Consider the following 17,710-nt stretch of genomic DNA (forward strand, 5'->3'; position numbering starts at 1 on the left):
AATAGCTTTTACATTAATTTCTTGGGGGAAAATAGGGCTTTATTCTCATAACTTTGTGTTTTTTTCCTCTTTTTTTAAATAAAAGAAAAGAAAGAAGAAGAAGCTTTTTCATTCCTATGACATTTATGAGAACTTCCTTTCTGTTGTTACCCTCTAAGTCAGGGATGCTCAAGTTCGGTCCCCGAGAGCCCCTATCCAGCCTGTTTTCCATGTTTCTCTCCACTAACACACCTGATTCATGATCAGGATCGTTATTAGACTTCTGCAAAGCTTGCTGAACTTCTAAATAATAACAAATTACTTAACTTATAACAAATAACTGGCTGTGAGGTATTGGACGGGCCCAACGCCAATTTAGCATTTGGGCGTCTAATTTCCCATTGTGTCATTCCGTGCACAGCGCGTGGCATGACACTACAGGAAAGACGTTTTTTAATACGTTTTTTAAGATGTTTGTTTTTTAATATTGGCCACTGTTGTGTGGCCCCCCCCAAGAGCATGTTGTGACGATTCTGGTGATGATATCCAGTGCTTTCCATTTTGAAATCAAAATATAGATTAACTTGAGTACCTGCAAACTTTTCCTTCAGGTACGACTATGAGGAGGTCGACTCGGATGCTGCCAACAAAATGATCAAGGACCTGGAAACGGCAATGTTCAACCCGTCATTTGTGGGGACAAAGTTGTCATCGGGTGATAAAACGTATGAGGTGGCAGTTGCAGACAACTTTGCTTACACAGATCCTGTGGATGGAAGCGTTTCCAAAAACCAGGTCGGGAATCTGAAAAGAACAGCCATATGAAAATTGTCAGATCTTTTTTTTAATCTTGTTATGAATGCATTCCACTCAGGAAGAGTGTAAATACTTAATGCATTTCCATTGATTTGACTTGTCCTCTTACCATTGCTGAACTTTCCTGTTCTCTCAGGGTCTCAGGATCATCTTCGCTGACGGTTCTCGGATTATTTTCCGTCTCAGCGGCACTGGCAGTGCAGGCGCAACTGTCAGGCTTTATATTGATAGCTACGAGAAGGACCCCCAGAAGATTTACCAGGACCCTCAGGTCAGAACCGTTTACACTATATAAAGCCTGAATCATGAAATATAGGAGAGAAAATTCAGATTCTCTGTAAATAAGGTTTTTATTGGTTATTTTGAACAATCGAATTTGCACTTTTATACCTGTCCAAAATATTATAATAATAATAATAATAATAATAAACAGACATATCAAACATATTAGTATTTCCAAAAATCAGAAAGAACGTTTTCCACTATTAATAAGTATAGGTGTCTCTCCTTTCTCAATTGGGGCGATCTTGCAAGGTCGCTGGAAAAGGCATCAGCTGGGTGACACTGGCAGACCCAGAGGGGAGGCCGGGGTGGCACTGGCCCTCCCTCAAATGTGATTGGACCCCTGCAGGCACTAATTGATTGACATATCACAGCGTCAGCGCATTGGCGCCACACGCCTTGCAATGCAACCTGCCAGCATTTTTTTTTTTCAATCAGACGGCTACTAATTGTTATGCCCCTTCTGCACAGCGCTATTTACCACAAACTGTTGTATTCCACCTCACTAAGAGTCCAATCAAGATTAAAACAGGTTTTTGGCAATGTCATGTTGGTTTTCCTGTGAGACATGAGTGACTGTTTAAAATAACTTTTATGGTCAGATAGATTGTTTTGGACAGACATCAATACATTAACGTTGTTTTGCAAAAGCTAAAAATAAATGCATGAGCTGATTGACGAACGGAGACATGAAACAGGAAACAGAAGTACGGAGCAGCCTTCCGAATTAAAAGCCCAGATTTCAAAATAAGATATTTTAACATCACACACAAAACAGCTTGAAGAATACTTAACACTTAGTACAGTACATATATGCCCTAACGTTTTTAGTCTAGAAGTGGAGGATTTATTAATAACATTGATAACATTATGTGGCTGTAAATAAAGTAGTAGTGCGAGGAACAAATGTATTGTTTTTTTCATAGGGTGTGTGGAAAATGAAAAAGAGGGATTTAATGTGACTTGTTCCTTAAAATTAAACTAATGTATTAAAATTATATTCATGTTAAACACTGATGTTAATTATTTCATAGACTTTGAATGTTTTTGTACATTGTTAATAAACAGCACATTATGTGCAAAAATCTCCTGCGTGCTTAATATGTACTTACCGGTAAATATATTTCAACATTTATAGACTCCGATTGAAAATAATTTATTATGAAACAAATTATTTGGCATAATCTTTGCATGCCCTGGAGTATCTGAGAGACCCCACACACACCACCTCCACCACATTTATAAAAGTGCTGGGTGATACTGCCCTCTAATGGATTATCTATGCAATGCATGTCTCAGATCATATACGTCAGGGATTTAATGGGGAAAACAATTATTTACTCATGAAATAGAGGGTTCAGAAAGTCTTGTATTTAATATGATACGTTTGGCTTTATAGGATTAAATTAATAGCGGTGAGAGAGATCAGCCATCTTTTTTTTGGTCTTGTCCTCATTCCAGTCGTGGGTGAGCTTTTTGATATGATTAATTCTTAACGGATAGTTGCCCAATCCAGTTCCCCAAGCCCAAGACCTCATCCACCCAAAGGGTTGGAGTTCATAGTCCAGATTGTCAGCACAAATCATATGGTTCATTCAGTTGTGGTGCACATGTGCATTTTTTTTTTTTTTACTAAATGTGTATCGTGGCTTTGTGCAGGTGATGTTGGCACCCTTGGTAGACATCGCCTTGAAGGTTTCGCAGCTTCATGAGAAGACTGGACGCACTGGCCCCACTGTGATCACATGATTCCTCTGCCACATTGCCTCCAGTCCGCAATGATTACCTTTTAGTCTTCTGTATTTACTTAAGTCATTGGCTGACCTACAAATGAACTGGACAAAACACAGGATAAGGTTTACACTGCCATATTTCAGTTAGTGTGTGGAATTTTCACTAAAAAGGAAAACTTGTTCATTGAAATGCCTTAGACAGACATGTTGACTTTAATTCCTGTAGCATTAAAAAAAAAAAGTTTAAAAAAAATGTATATAAGAAAATCAACGTCTACTGCATGATCTATTGTGTTGTCCAGTTTGCTCTCAAACACTGTGACAAACAAGTAACTGACTGGAAATCCGAAAGTTTCATTCGTCCTAGTCTTTCATCTTGATGGACCTGGTGCCTTCCCCTCTTCTTTCAGACTAGACAGAACCATAAAACCCCAAAGAAAGCAATGTGAAGATGATGCACTAAAAATAAATTACAAATAAAGTAACCTTTATGATCATTAATAATTGTGGTCCTGTGTTGAATTAGATTTACTACATTTACTCTTCCAAATTTGGAGTTGCACATGGATTTTCCCCTCTCATGTCCATTTCATTGAATACACCTACATCATAAGACGATGTATCAAAAATGATACCCTTACAAAAATGTCATGTTTATTAAACAAACATCAAAATAGCATTAATCTTCTTTTTTTCCCACTACTGTATGTTGAAGAATGAATTATAATTAGTGAGTATAACTACATGAGTTTTGTACTGTGGTGAGCAAAGTTTTGGTTCAGTCTTCCTGGTGAATCAACTCCATAAGCCTCCCAAGAGTTTCTTTAGGTGGTTAAAGAAACATAAATCCAATTCAAATTTGCTTCCTGTGCAGTTTTCCTACAACGAGATGGTCTGTATAATCCTGAAAAATGTTGCACGTAAAAAAAAAGAAAGAAAAAAAAATGGACCGTTTGTGAGCCAAATTGGAGTCAACTCGCACAACTGCCATATCTGGACTGAAATTGGCTGCAATTTGCTTAATAGGAGTAAGGGTTAAAACTCAGGTGCAGGAAGGCGGCATGTTTCCCTCTGAACATGACAGGGAAAATTGGCCTTAATCACAAATGGTATACTTTGAAACAATTTATGTCATACATGTCAATGTGTCGTGCCTATGACCATCAGTTCACTAATCCCTCACCAAAGCATGTGGGTTAGTTAGGTTAAAGTTCTTGAGCTGGGATTAGTCATTCAGGTTGTGTTTTCCAGCGAAAGAGTTTGATGTATAACTACGATGCGTATTTCGCATTTGCTGGGATTGGTGAAAACCTTTGGGACAGCTGTGTAGAAGTCTTTCAACGTTGTTCAGACCCATCATGATGTCCTGGGCATCATGATTGCATTGCACAAGGGCCTAGTAATGTAAAATGTCTTCCTCTTGTGTGAATGTCGCTAATGGCACCCAGGCTGTATTTGGATTGGCTGTCATTACATCATGTAATCACACAAAGGATTACATTAAGATGGTCTGCTCTGCTGCTATTAAGAGACCAAATGACCTTTTGGAGAGCTGGAATGGCGCCATGTTTACAGAGGGACCCATTCAGTTCACCAGAGAAAAGTGGGAAACATGGCAGACAAAGACGTCATTCTCAAAACTACTAAAAAGGTTAACGAATACAAAAGTTTCAGATTTCCTGCTTGGCATCTTGTGATTTTCTCTTTGAGACGCTTCTTTAAACTGTATACGACAGTTTGGTTTCCAACCTTTTCTATGCTCTGTAACTCTCTAAAACTTTATTATAATTGAAAGTTAGCAATGGTGAAGAATTGCGTTGTTCAATACCAAGACTTTTTCCTAACATATTCAATGCGAGCCCCACTAGCCTGAATATACTATTGTGATTAATTTTGCATTTGTGCAATATCCATCAGTTTCATTCCATTTTAGCAAGGCGGCCATTTTGCAACCTGCTGTCGGGTGAAAATGACATCACAGTTTCTCAGGTAACGACCAATCACAGCTCAGCTTGTGAACGTCACATAACCAAACTCATAAAGCAGGTGAGCCGTCATTGGTTGTTAACTGAGCCCTGAACAACTGTGACGTCATTTTCAGTCGACAGGAAGTGGCAAAATGGCCGCTCCTTGAGATGGTTAAATACAGGTGTTTTTTGCTGCTAAATCCTGTTCCATAAACACAATACTAACCAGAATGCCGTGTTTAGACTAGTGTGGGTACATATAGAATATTGTGTATAAGATTTGGGGGTTGACTTCGCCTTTAAAGCAGTTCTTGATACAGCTCTTTCACTGGCTATCATTGGATTGTGCAGGTGTATTTACACATTTAAAATTGAAGAAAATTTGTAACATACAAATTGCCACTAAAATGCCAATCGTCAAGGTTTTTTTTTTTTTAAATAAATATAGCATATTTAAAATGCAGTAAACACTGCTCAAATTGCTACACATATTAATAACAATAATGAAGAAAAAAATACAAATGAAAACAATAAACTGGAACTGTCCAACTCGGTGTGCATACATTATATAGTAAAACACTATCAGAAACAAGAAATAACAAATAACACTAAAATAAAACACAATAAAGAAGAATAAAAAATAAATGGACATTAAAACAATAAAATGCAAGTGTCCAGGTCAGCTTGTTTAAACAACAGCATAAATAAATACCTTTTTTAAAGTGACTTAACACATTCAATAGATGAGGCAGAGCAAATATTTCGAGCCCTCATCGCCCTCAGAACTGTGAGGTGCTGCTAACCACGAATCCACTATACATTCTGACCTTGTGACACACCTGTGCACCATTAAATCACCACTGATTCCCAGATGGACACTTCTGCCTTCCATTAATAACCCTCCAACAATTAGAGGCACTAGTCACAAGCCTCATGTGATTGGAACCCCTCTTTCTGTCTTTCTTTCTTTCTTTCTTTCTTTCTAATGAAATATACAGATAAATTATTCCGGTTGGCAAACATTCCCAAACAATCCCACTTGCACCACCATGCAGTAAACAAACCCTTCCATTCTATTTGAACATAGCTAAGCTAGCAAAAGAAAAAGAAAAAAAGAGAGTAAATAGTTTTGAATGTATTTTTAGCCTTCTTCACTACCACTGTAGTTTGAATGTGTAAGTGGGGAATCGTACAAAAGCACCGTCATTTTGATTTCAACAGTTAAGTTGATTCTAAAATAGACAAGGTGGACAGTACAGTAAGTCAAAATGGCGGTCGTACTTGGTGAAAGGGCACTCTCCACTCATTGAAAAGCATTAGACTTTAGATCGTTGTAATTTGACATGTGAGGATTATTTTTAGAAAGAGAAAAAACAATGCTTAGACATTGTTTTTTAAAATACCATATAAGTCTGGAGTACCCCCTAAAATGCCATTTTTCTCAACCCAATGACCAAATTAAATCTAAAATAAAACAGTTAAATGAGGATAAGCAGTTCAGAAAATGAATGGATGAAATAAATGTCTTTATTATTATTGTTATCTCTTTTATCACAATCTTTGCTAGTGTTCCTTTTGTGCATCAGACGGGTGCAAACCATGCACTCAAGTCACAAATTATTATTATTATTATTATTATTATTTTCATTGCTGATGCCTTTTTGTAACTATGGGAACATTTGTTTTAATAAACATAATATTTCAAATAATTATTATTAATGGAATGTGTGTTAGATAGCTAAAAAGCTAGCTTCTATGCTAACGCTAACATTTGTCTGGATTTGTAACCCTGTGAAACCACCACAATAAAACTTCTATTGACAGTACACTCTAAAAACAGGTGGGTCAAAAGTAACCCAATTATGGATCAATGGATCATGGACCGATACACTTCATGGGTCAATTTGACCCAACTTTCTGGATACAGAATGACCCAATTTTTTGACCAATATTTGAGAATTTACACTAAAAGACCCATTTCTTGACTCAAAGTTGGGTCAGATTGACCCAAGTAGAGGATCGATCCATTTTTGACCCATTGTTACAGATTTTAAAACAGTTTCTAGGCCTTCAGTAAAAGCACTGAGAATTACAGCACTCTTTTTACCCTCTTTCACAGCCCTGTTGAAATCCGGCTGTTTTGCGGAGGCTTTACGTCGCATCCCTCAGTACTGGGGGTACAAGTGAAACCATGGGATTTTCAAGTTGCAAGAAAGATAGAATGATTGCTGGACTTGAGGTTGAGAGGAATGAGGATACTAGAGATGCTGCTAGAATCCGAGGAGAGGCGAAGGCCATTTGTGACATTGAGGAGGGTGTTTTCAGAATAATGAGAAACAAAAATCTAGTCTTGAATGAGGTTTTTGGCAGGGAGGTGTTTTGATTTGAGAAGTGATGGCTGGCCTATTCTAGCAGTTAAGATAAAAATGGAAGCTTCAATACGAATCATTGCATAAATTCCCTGATGTTCTATTGGCATTGTGCAGCAATAAGCATGCACCTCCCAGTTTGTGTGACCTTTTTATTCATCTGTTATCTGTGTTATCTATTTGAGTTTTTTTGAAAAGCAGTCTCTTTACGTTTGTGTCTTAAATTTGCCATCAAAATGTTTTGTATTTCATGATAATTTATTGGGGAAAGATTCTTTGAACTAATCAAATTTTATGGTCACTACATTAAACTTGAACAGTCTTGTGGAAATACGTTGTAGTTTGCTCTAACAAACAAACATGCATACATGACAGAACAAAAGCAAAAGAACAGAGAAAATGAGGCTCTTCCCATTGGAATAAAAATGAACATTAGGATGAATCAAAAGAATATGTAGAGATTCTCAGAATATAGTTAGTCACTTATGGTTTGTTATTCCGAAAAATGAATGCAAACAAATGAGTAAACATTTTCATGAAAATAGAAAACGTTTTAGGTTGTTAATTTCTATAATATTTATTATGAACGGCATTCCTATCTACGTTCTGTTTTATTGTCTAAGACATGACTGCCAGTATTTTTGCTCTTTCCATGTGCTGTGGTCTCTGCAACAAGCCTCTGGGGCGTGCTCTTGCAAACAACCTCGACGACTTTATCCAGCATTCGTAACTGAAAAGATCTTGGTGGAAAAGACGATTTAATGTCGAACCCAAGGGGACCAAACCTCCGCAGAGTGCTAGAGGGTCTTGATGACTGACTGGTACAGTGGACACGGATACCCATGAGTTTCACGGCCACACAGGCACATGCAAAGAAAATATCAAAGGAGCATACACGTACAGAATTAAAGCATGCACAAGCAAGAGCGACTCAACTGTGCGACAGCCATGATAGAATCTGTTCTCCCTGGGATAAACGCTTCTTGATTCCAGCGGGGTCCATCATATAATTGGAAGACTGTTATTTTCCTGTAGTTTGCCTTGGCCTATTTTAATTTGAGTCTTTGGCTACTTTTGACTATCTGCTGCTTTGTATGGACAATTCGGAACATATGATGGTCCTCCATACCGTAGGGTGAAAACAAACAGCGTAATGCTTTTGCCTGTGACTCGTAGCATACAAAGCTCTCAGAAAGTTATGCCTAAAAGTTGTTGTGCGGTTGGATGTTCCAACCATAACATGATGGAAACTTAATTATGATTCCATGAAAATGTGTCAAAGCACTGAGGAGTAAAGCCCCTGCCACTCACCTCGGAGTGACGTTTATTAAAGCGTAGACAGGCTAGCCAGGCTAACTCAACCTAAGATCAAACAAACCTATCTCGGGTTGTGCCATATGCTAGTCTTTTGACATGTTTTAGCTCGCACGTCGCACATTTTAATATTCTATGGAACACTTTTTACATTATGCCCCTGGATTGGCTGGAACCAGTTCAGGGTGTACCCCGCCTACTGCCCGAAGCCAGCTGGGATAGGCTCCAGCACCCCCACGACCCTTGTGAGAAATAAGCGGTTAAGAAAATGGATGGATGGACTTTTTACATTATTTGCTTAATATACAATATTCAGATGACCTAAGAACTAAATTGAAGAATTAAAATCACATATGCATACAATTTAGTTGTATGCATACGTGATTTTAATTATTTCATTAAAAAAATAATAATAATGTAATGTACAAGAGCCTCTTGGCTGTTTTTAAGGACATTGATCTAATGTTAGACCAATTACATCCAATTTCTGTTCATATCGCACTTTTGCTTCAAATCACATTTTGAAATCAAAATAATCCTCACAAATCATATTACAACAATCCAAAGTCCAACGAGAGCTTGTATTCATCAAATAAGACCGCCATTTTGACTTGTGATGTAATTGTGACATAAACTCGAAATTGATAATGAACTTTAGTCTGTAATTCGCACAACCTCGGAGGTATGGAAGGGCCAAAGAAACGGCAAAGATTCTAAATGTTTACGTGTTGTTTGTTGGTACAGTAATATCGTCAAATATCTTAAAAATAAATTAAGCTTTTATTTCAAGTGATACCAATTTAGGCACACCCTTACACTATCGCAAATCAGCAGGAAGCCTGGGCTGAATCGTCTCTATACTCTGGTTAACAACATCTCCCCAGGGATGATTCTAAAAGTCGATGGATGGAAGGAAGGAAGTGAAGTTAGATTTTAATTAGATACACTAGTAAGGCTGTTGTTGGCCTGCTCCTAGACTTGACAAGGACCAGCAACATTATCGGTGAAGCCTTATACTTCCTGGACAATATTACCACAGAGGAAGTTCAACAAACACTTCAAACCAAAAATAATTACATTTTAGGGACTTTTCATATTTATTTTTCTCTGAGGCTCACAACAAAGCCAAAAGATACTTACAGAGAATATTAAGAGGTCAGTGTCATATTAAAGATCCCAGTCAGGTCGAGTCCAGAAGACACTACATTGGTACCAAATTACCAATCTTTTGCTTTTATCTTCTCCATGTGTGCAGTCACATGCACATGACAAAGTATGTGCCACAAATGAATTCAGTAAAATGAAACAAGGTGTGTGCATGTGTGTGTGTGCGCGCGCGCGAGTGTGTGTAACATTTGTACAAGTTTTACTGATTAAAAAATAAAAACTTGTTTTTGCCTTTATTGCTTATTATGCCATTTCAGCCTAACGTGGAAATATGTTATATATTTTTGTGTTGCATGCACTATACTCCAATGAACCAATCCACAAACATTAAAGCACTCATAGTGCTACAGTTTTTTGGAAGAAAATCACCTTTCTACAAGAAGATGGGTCATGAGTGTGTCTTCCAGCATTAAAATGAACCAAAACATACTGGCAGATCAGTAAAGGAGTGGCTAATGAAGAAATTATTATTATTAATATTATTACCTTTCTTTTTCTTTCTTTTTTTTATGCATGAGGCCAATAAAAAAAGTACAGTTGGCCGCAAATCACATATTGTGGATGCCTTGGGCCCTATTACTGTATATCTGATGCTAGAGAGTGATTCCCATATAGTATAAACTGTATTTATTTATTTACATTATATGCTATATCTTTATGGTGATTTACAACGCAGCCAGCGTGTTTACTGTCGTTCACATTCTTCGAAATGACAAAAGTAAAACGAGTTGTGACTGTTCCGTTTATGGACAGCAGGTGGCGACACGTGGCTTCGAGGCATCCATGTGTTCCACTGTATCTGCAGACTTCTGATTGAGTGTGAGGTTAGTGGGCAGGATCGCGATCATTTGGGCAGACGGGAAAGAGGAGAAAGTGAGCAGAGCTCCGCCAAGGAGGAAAGAGACGCACAATCCAGCAAGACCGCTGAGGCTCAACTCTGTCGCAGACTCTAACCCAGGTTACACGCTCAGGAACTGTACTTGAAGTCGTAATTTTTGCTCTTTTCCAACTACAACTTCTGGTTGGTGGATGTTTAAAGCTGGCCAAAGTGTAAAGCAGAGTCGAAGGAATGTATCCAAGTCGGACCGCGGTGAGCGGGTGTCTCCGGGGATGTCTCGGCTGGATGGTCGTGCTGCTCCTCGGCTTCCTGGACCTCGGCGCGTCCGGTGAGTCGCCAAACTTTTTCAACCACTTAACCGCCTCAACATATGCTCTGGATTTCGCATCCACACGCGCGTGTGTTCAAATGTGTGTCAAAATTCACAGCACTGATTTTCCCTGTGATGCTCCAGTTGTGAGTTCATTACACAAGTCGGAACGGCAATTAAATTAAATCCCCCAACACCGTTCATGCCACTATGCATGTCTTTGTTTGCCTCCCCTATTGGTTTTGCTTGGCCGTGATAATCCCATACGTGTAATTTAAACACTGCCCCTTGCAAAGAAGGCGACCTCCCCTCTCATGTAAATGATCTTAGTTAATGGGGCCCATTGTCAGTGAGCAGCATCCACACGGGGAAGGGCTTGACTCCCCAGGCCTAAAATGGAAGCCTCTTAGCGGGTCAGCTGGAGAGCTATTGTGCGAGTCCTCAGTCAGGAGGCATCTATCTATCCATCTATCCATCTTCCATCTATCTATCTATCTATGTAGCTCTTGTATTAGACACCATACATAATGCTTTAGCCATTGAGTGAGGGTATATTTCACATGGTAATATTTTTATTCACTGGCAATGGCAAAGCTAGTTTTGTTGTTGTTGACCCTTGTCTACATTTCATATTTTCCGTGTATGTTATGAATAAGAGCACAACTTTTTTACTTTTTTGGGGGGAGCAGTATTATTAAAGTCAAGTTTGAGCTGTGGCACAACAAACTAGATTTTTTTTCAGTGGTTGTGAATAGTGTGAGAACTACAAGTACAAAATATGTACCAGCTCGTGGCGTAGTGGGCCGAGCACTTGCCTCAAAGGTGCTAGGTCACAAGTGCAAATGAATACCACGCTGTACTTTGTCTAACAATTTCACGTGTTTATTGAAGAATTGAACAGTTATTTTATTCTGCAAGTTAGAGTTAGGCTGGTAGTGCAGATAACCTATTTTTAGTGGCAAAACAAAATGCAAACTTTGAGAAAAGAGGCAAGAACTATGCATAGTGCATGACTCACGGCAAAATAACAGATTTCCATCAGCCTACCCACATGCTAAAATAACATATTCACGGCCAACCTTCTGTAATCACGGTAAAATAGCTGTTCACGTCAGGCCAAGAATATATCACTCCGGCGATTGACCAATCAAAGCCGTCCATGGCAAAATAATAGCAGGAGAGTTGCCGGTCACAGCAAAAGTCATTTTTTTTGCAGTCACATTGTAATTAGCATGTTCATAGAAAAAAGAGCAGCATGACACAGCAGCAATCATAAGGAGATGACTGCAGCATTCTGTCTAGAATAAGTTTGTAGTGTGGAAGTGACTCAGGACACATAACGAGGAAGAAACTAAAAGGCATCATGGCTTTCTTTTAATTGCTGCTGGATCCAGAGAAAGAGGTTAGCTAAGAAGTGGGACACTGAGAGGACTGAAGAAAGTAGACAGGAGTACAAGGAAATGCAGCGTAGGGTGAAAGTGGAAGTGGCAAAGGCCAAACAAGGGGTTTACGATGACGTGTATGCTAGGTTGGATAGTAAGGAGGAAGAGACTGATCTATACAGGTTTGCAAGGCAAAGAGACAGAGATGAAAAGGACGTGCAGCAGGTTAGGGTAATAAAGGATAAGGATGGAAGTGGGTTGACAGATGCCAGTAGTGTGATGGGAAGATGGAAAGAGTACTTTGAAGAGTTGATGAATGAGGAAAATGAGAGAGAGAACGAAGAATAGAAGAGGTGACTGTTGTGGACCAGGAAGTAGCAAAGATTAGTAAAGATGAAGTGAGAAGTGCATTGAAGAGAATGAAGAGTGGAAAAGGCACTCGGTCCTGATGGATTAATGGAGGAGAAGTGTGCTGGTGCCCATTTTTAAGAACAAGGGAGACGTGCAGAGTTGTGGCAACTACAGAGGAATAAAGCTAATGCGCCACACAATGAAGCTATGGGAAAGAGTAGTTGAAGCTAGACTGAGGGCAGAGGTGAATATTTGTGAGCAGCAGTATGGTTTCATGCCAAAAAAAGAGTACCACAGATGCAGTATCTGCTTTGAGGATGTTGATAGCGATGTGCAGAGAAGGTGGTGCGGGGGCGTCTCGGCCTCGCTTCCGATCGGGCGCGCCGGGGCGTGCGAGCGCCGGCCGTCAAAGGCCGGCGTTCGCGGTCGCCGGGGCGCTGTAAGGCGACCCGTATGAGGAAGTCTGGAGTAGCAGAGAAGTATGTTCAAGTGGTGCAGGACATGTATGAGGACTGTAAGACAGTGGTGAGGTGGGCTGTAGGTGTGACGGAGGAGTTCAAAGTGGAGGTGGGCCTACATCAGGGATCAGCTCTGAGCCCTTTCTTGTTCGCTATTGTAATGGATAGGATGACAGACTAGGTTAGACAGGAATCTCCATGGACTATGAAGTTTGCTGATGACATTGTGATCTGTAGTGAGAGCAGGGAACGGGTGGAGGAGAAGCTAGAGGCGTGGAGGTTTGCCCTGGAATGGAGGGGGAATGAAGTTTTGTCGTAGCAAGACTGAGTATCTGTGTGTGAATGGGAGCGACTCAAGTGGAAGAGTGAAGAAAGACCAAGAAGGTGGAGTATTTAGGGTCAACAGTCCAGAGCAATGGAGAGTGTGGAAAAGAAGTGCTGAAGCGTGTGCAGGCAGGCTGGAACAGGTAGAGAAAAGTGTCAGCTGTGATAGAAGAGTTTCAGCTAAAATAAAAGGAAAGGTTTATAAAACTGTGGTGAGGCCAGCGATGTTGTTTGGTCTGGAGACAGTGCCACCGAGTAAAGGACAGGAGGCAGAGCTGGAGGTGGCAGAGATGAAGCTGCTGAGGTTCTCTTTGGGAGTGATGAGGATGGATAGAATCAGGAATGAGTACATCAGAGGGACAGCACATGTTAGAGACTTTGGAGAGTCAGAGAGGCCAGACTGAGATGGTTTGGACAGGTCCAGAGGAGAGATAGTGAGTATTTTGGCAGAAGGATGATGAGTTTCCAAATGCCAGGCAGGAGGTCTAGAGGAAGACCAAAGAGGAGGTTTTTGGATGTAGTTAAAGAGGACATGATGGTAGTTGGTGTGAGAGCAGAGGATGCAGAAGACAGGGTTAGATGGAGGCAACTGATTCGCTGTGGCGACTCCTGAAGGGAAAAGCCCAAAAGAAAAGAAGAAGCTGCTGTTGTGCTGCTAAGTAAAAGTCACTGGTATTTTGCTTCATGTTAAAAATGGAATTTCTTGCACAACTAAATAATCTAACATGGGAACGGAATCAAGGAACTGCTTTAGAATATTATGACAAATTACAACTCAACCACAAGTTAATCAGATTTCAAATGATGCTTTGTAAAAGGCAAATATACGTTGGATTGGCACCAAATGTATTTATTAATTATTTTTGTCCATTCATTTTTAAAGGTCCATGCCATCATTACAATTTAATGACCATTGTTCCACCATTCAACAAAATCCACAGGATTAAAACAATTAGTTAACAACAAACAAACAACATTGAAAACATAACTTCTTTGATGGAGCTTATAATGTTGCAGTTATTTATCACCAGTTATTCAAGCCATGTGTTCTTAGAAAAAAAATGAGTAAGTACAATTTTGTCTCAAGTTTAGTGCATGTTGACTTGTGGGCAAAACAAGACATTCGATGCTGACTTTGGGAAACAAATCAGTACATTAATAAAAATGCTAATGCTGTGTATTTAAAAAAAAAAGTTATAGTCTGATGAGTTGTGTAATCAGAAACGGCATCCAGTTAGATATTCCAGCTGGCATCACATATTATAAAGCAAATCTTTTCATCCTGTTGGAAAATGAATGCTGCTCAAAAAATATTGGAATCAGCAACAGAGCTACTTCTTACTCGGTGTTTAAAAAGGAAGCTGCATAATAGTTTTAAAAACATGCTCTCTTCTAACTTTTTTTTAAATTTGCATCATCACCGCTCGCTGCTCTACACAAAGATGGAAACATTTCAAGTGATAGCTTAATATTTAAAAATGATTTTCAATCATGCATTTGAAGTGGTAAAAATAAAAATAATCATCTTTGCTTCTTCTGAAATCTTAATATTTTATCTTGTAGCAGGGAAATCAGATTTCCAAAAAGGTGTACAAATACTCTATAGAAATGTGTCCGGCCGCCGTATGGAGTTGTTTCAAAATGCTCACTCTCCTTCCATCAATCAAGCTGTGCCCTGAAGCTACAAAATAATAATCTGTGACAAGCCTATAAAAATAAATTGACGACAATGTTTTCCGACTATATAAACTGTGTATGTGTTCCTGACGCGGGGCATTCGTCTGCGAAGGTAAAAGGTCCCTCTGCAGAGCATAGGCCCCCATGTGAAATGTGTTTAGAATTGCATTTAGCTATTTAATAACACTCAGGAAGCTTATAGATCATGTTGGGCCCAGCTGTCAAGCTGGAGTCTGCAAGCGAACGCCATGTTGACACTAAAGGCACTTCACATCTGGGGGGGACGAAGACGGAGAGAGGGGGGGCACCAATGTATTAGGGCTTGTCCTGATCTGTGAGCTGCTCTGTGTCATCTGACGTTTTGACAGACATTGTGGAAGCAATATACAAGCAGGTTAAAAAAAGAGGTGTTGCTCTGGTAGCGGTGTCATCCTCCTTCCACTGATCAGCTGCTTTGATTCTTTTATGCATTAGGGCATATTGTATGTCAGGGGGTTGGCATCTTAGTGTACTTTTTTTCTCCCTTCTAATGATTCAATTTTCTCCACCCATCTAATTTTGACAATTCATATATTCTGTACCTCTAAAATGCTATTATTGCTGTAGCAGTAATCATGCCATACTCACAATAACAAAACTTTAATTGAGAAATTATCTGTTCATAATTTGGCAGTTTTGGTAATGTCGTATTTCTAACATTAAAACTGTTTACTGCCTACTAACAATGATTCCTTTTAGAGATAGACAAGTAGGCTTTTTTTAAGGCCGATACTGATACCAATTATTAGTAGCGAAGGAGCCGATATTCATTTTCATTACAAGGGGAAAAAAATATTGGTGTAAAAAAATTTTAAACTACAAATTCCAGTTCTTAACCTGAATTTATTGAAAAACGTTTCAGATTTGCAATATGTTCAAGTTTTTTTTAAATTCTTTAATTAGAAAATACACTTTAGTTTGAAAATTCTGAAAAGAAGTTCAGGAAGTTCCCAGGTCATCAGCACGTCTCCAAAAACTTAAGTAAATAGCTCCTGATTAATTTCTCCAGTAAATAAAGTTTTCCAAAATTTCGAAATATCTGAAACGTTACATTTTTACTTATTTTTGTTATTCTTTTAAACAATCACAAAAGGTGCAGACTCAAAGCGTTCCAAGTGTCAGCAGCATCTCTTATCAAGTTAACTGAAAATGTAGCTCCCTGAGGTTAACAGGTCATCTGGTGGGCCAGCTATGATTGTCATTGGGCCAATTTTGGCCCGGGTGCCACTCATTGACAACCGCTACTGTATGTCGATCCATGAGCTGTATGACAGTTGTTTTGACAATGATGTTTTCTAATCTAAATCTCAGGCTGTGTTCGATTTTGCAAGCCTTTCAGCTTGTTGGTGCCATCTTTGCGATCTACAGCCGCAGGCCTACTCTAAGATTTAAAAAATGCTTTTTATGCTGGTTACTGCATAAAGTTGTTAACTAACATCAGTTCTTGTTATTTACACAAACTGGCCATTTTTTAAACCCTTTAACTGCAGTGTGTTTACACATTGTGTAGATTGCAAAACAACCTCAAAAATACAATTTGCATACTATATATTCTTGGTAGGCCTACATCTTTTTACCCCTTGTATTACAGTCTTTCTGCAGCCAGCAGATTGAGTTTTTTCTTCGTAAATTAGAATGTAATTCTTCTCCTTGGCCAGCTGAGGGTGTCTCCACTTCTTAAAATCAAAACTGTGCCATACATTAGCTAATTTTTAGTTCAGTTCTGTATGCAAGAAGTCACCTGGCTTTGGAAATAAGAGTATTAAAGGAAAATCAATATTAGATAACCTAGTAGACAACATTTAAAAACAGCAAAAAAAAGTGTTGACGCTAGTATTAAAATCTTTTTACCCAAATTGTATGATTAAATGCAGTCTATAGCCTAACATGGAATTAAAAACAAACATTGCTTTTAATCTCCAGAATTAGCCAGGTGGCGCCAAAAGGCACAATTTGATGGCACTATTGATATTTCAAGAGCTAAATTTGAAAATTACAAAATCAGACGAAATCACATTGATTGAAAAGTTTTATTACATTAAAACAATTATTCCAACAAATGAAAGAAGGTGCACACAAATGGCCAGAGAGCATCGAGCCCAGAGGGTTCATGGAGTTGCTCAGAAAGCCAAAGGGCAAAAGACTTCCTTGTTACAAGGTTGTTGTCATGTACTTGTACATGACGTGCTGATGTGGAAGAGTGTGACAAACAATATGTAAGAAGCAGATGACCACGACAGTTTCTCCTAATTGAGGTGAACTGTGTATGTGAATATTAAAACCAAATATTTTGCACACCTTCTCTGCTACTTTCCCTTCATCATGAGGGGCCTGGCTGCTCACTTCTAAAATACACTCAACCTTTTAGCGGATATTGTATGCTAATGTTTGCTTTAACTCTCTTAAAAAATATGCAGAACATTTCTTTTCGAATGTATCACATAGCCTGTGTTTAATGTTTCTATCTCCCCTGTGTGATGTGGAATTCACTTATTATGGAGTTTCCTTATGATGTGAGATCATAATAAAGGTTACACATCTTTTCCACTAAATTATTGGTTTGAATGTCCTAACAATATGCTTGGTTGGTAGAGGAATCTTGTATGAGACAGATTTAGGGTTTTCTCTTTTTATTGATCTAAGTTATGCCAAGCCAGGACTTTATGTGAATACTAAATTCAACTTCGTGTAACATTGGCAGAAA

The 17,710-nt window shown here is 38.9% G+C and overlaps 2 protein-coding genes across 3 annotated transcripts in view; both read left to right on the forward strand.

Moving 5' to 3' along the window:
- pgm1 (phosphoglucomutase 1) overlaps positions 1-3,314 on the forward strand; it is a 19,570-nt gene extending 16,256 nt beyond the window's left edge. The window contains exons 9-11 of the mRNA XM_086089324.1: positions 591-774; positions 932-1,066; positions 2,737-3,314. Coding sequence (XP_085945450.1) covers positions 591-774; positions 932-1,066; positions 2,737-2,826 — 409 coding nt within the window. The 3' untranslated portion in view covers positions 2,827-3,314. The remainder of the gene's footprint in view (positions 1-590; positions 775-931; positions 1,067-2,736) is intronic.
- Positions 3,315-10,456: 7,142 nt separating this feature from the next.
- Positions 10,457-17,710, forward strand: part of ror1 (receptor tyrosine kinase-like orphan receptor 1) — a 129,381-nt gene continuing 122,127 nt past the window's right edge. The window contains exons 1-2 of one of the 2 annotated variants that reach the window (XM_086089075.1): positions 10,457-10,585; positions 10,667-10,793. In XM_086089075.1, the coding sequence (XP_085945201.1) occupies positions 10,697-10,793 (97 nt within the window). In that variant the 5' untranslated portion in view covers positions 10,457-10,585; positions 10,667-10,696. Of the gene's footprint in view, positions 10,794-17,710 lie in introns of both variants that reach the window. The other variant, XM_086089074.1, reaches the window with a different exon arrangement.

Source organism: Leptonotus elevatus, chromosome 11, assembly GCF_054856555.1.
Source record: "Leptonotus elevatus isolate MCC_2025b chromosome 11, RoL_Lele_1.0, whole genome shotgun sequence".
Lineage (NCBI taxonomy): Eukaryota > Metazoa > Chordata > Actinopteri > Syngnathiformes > Syngnathidae > Leptonotus > Leptonotus elevatus.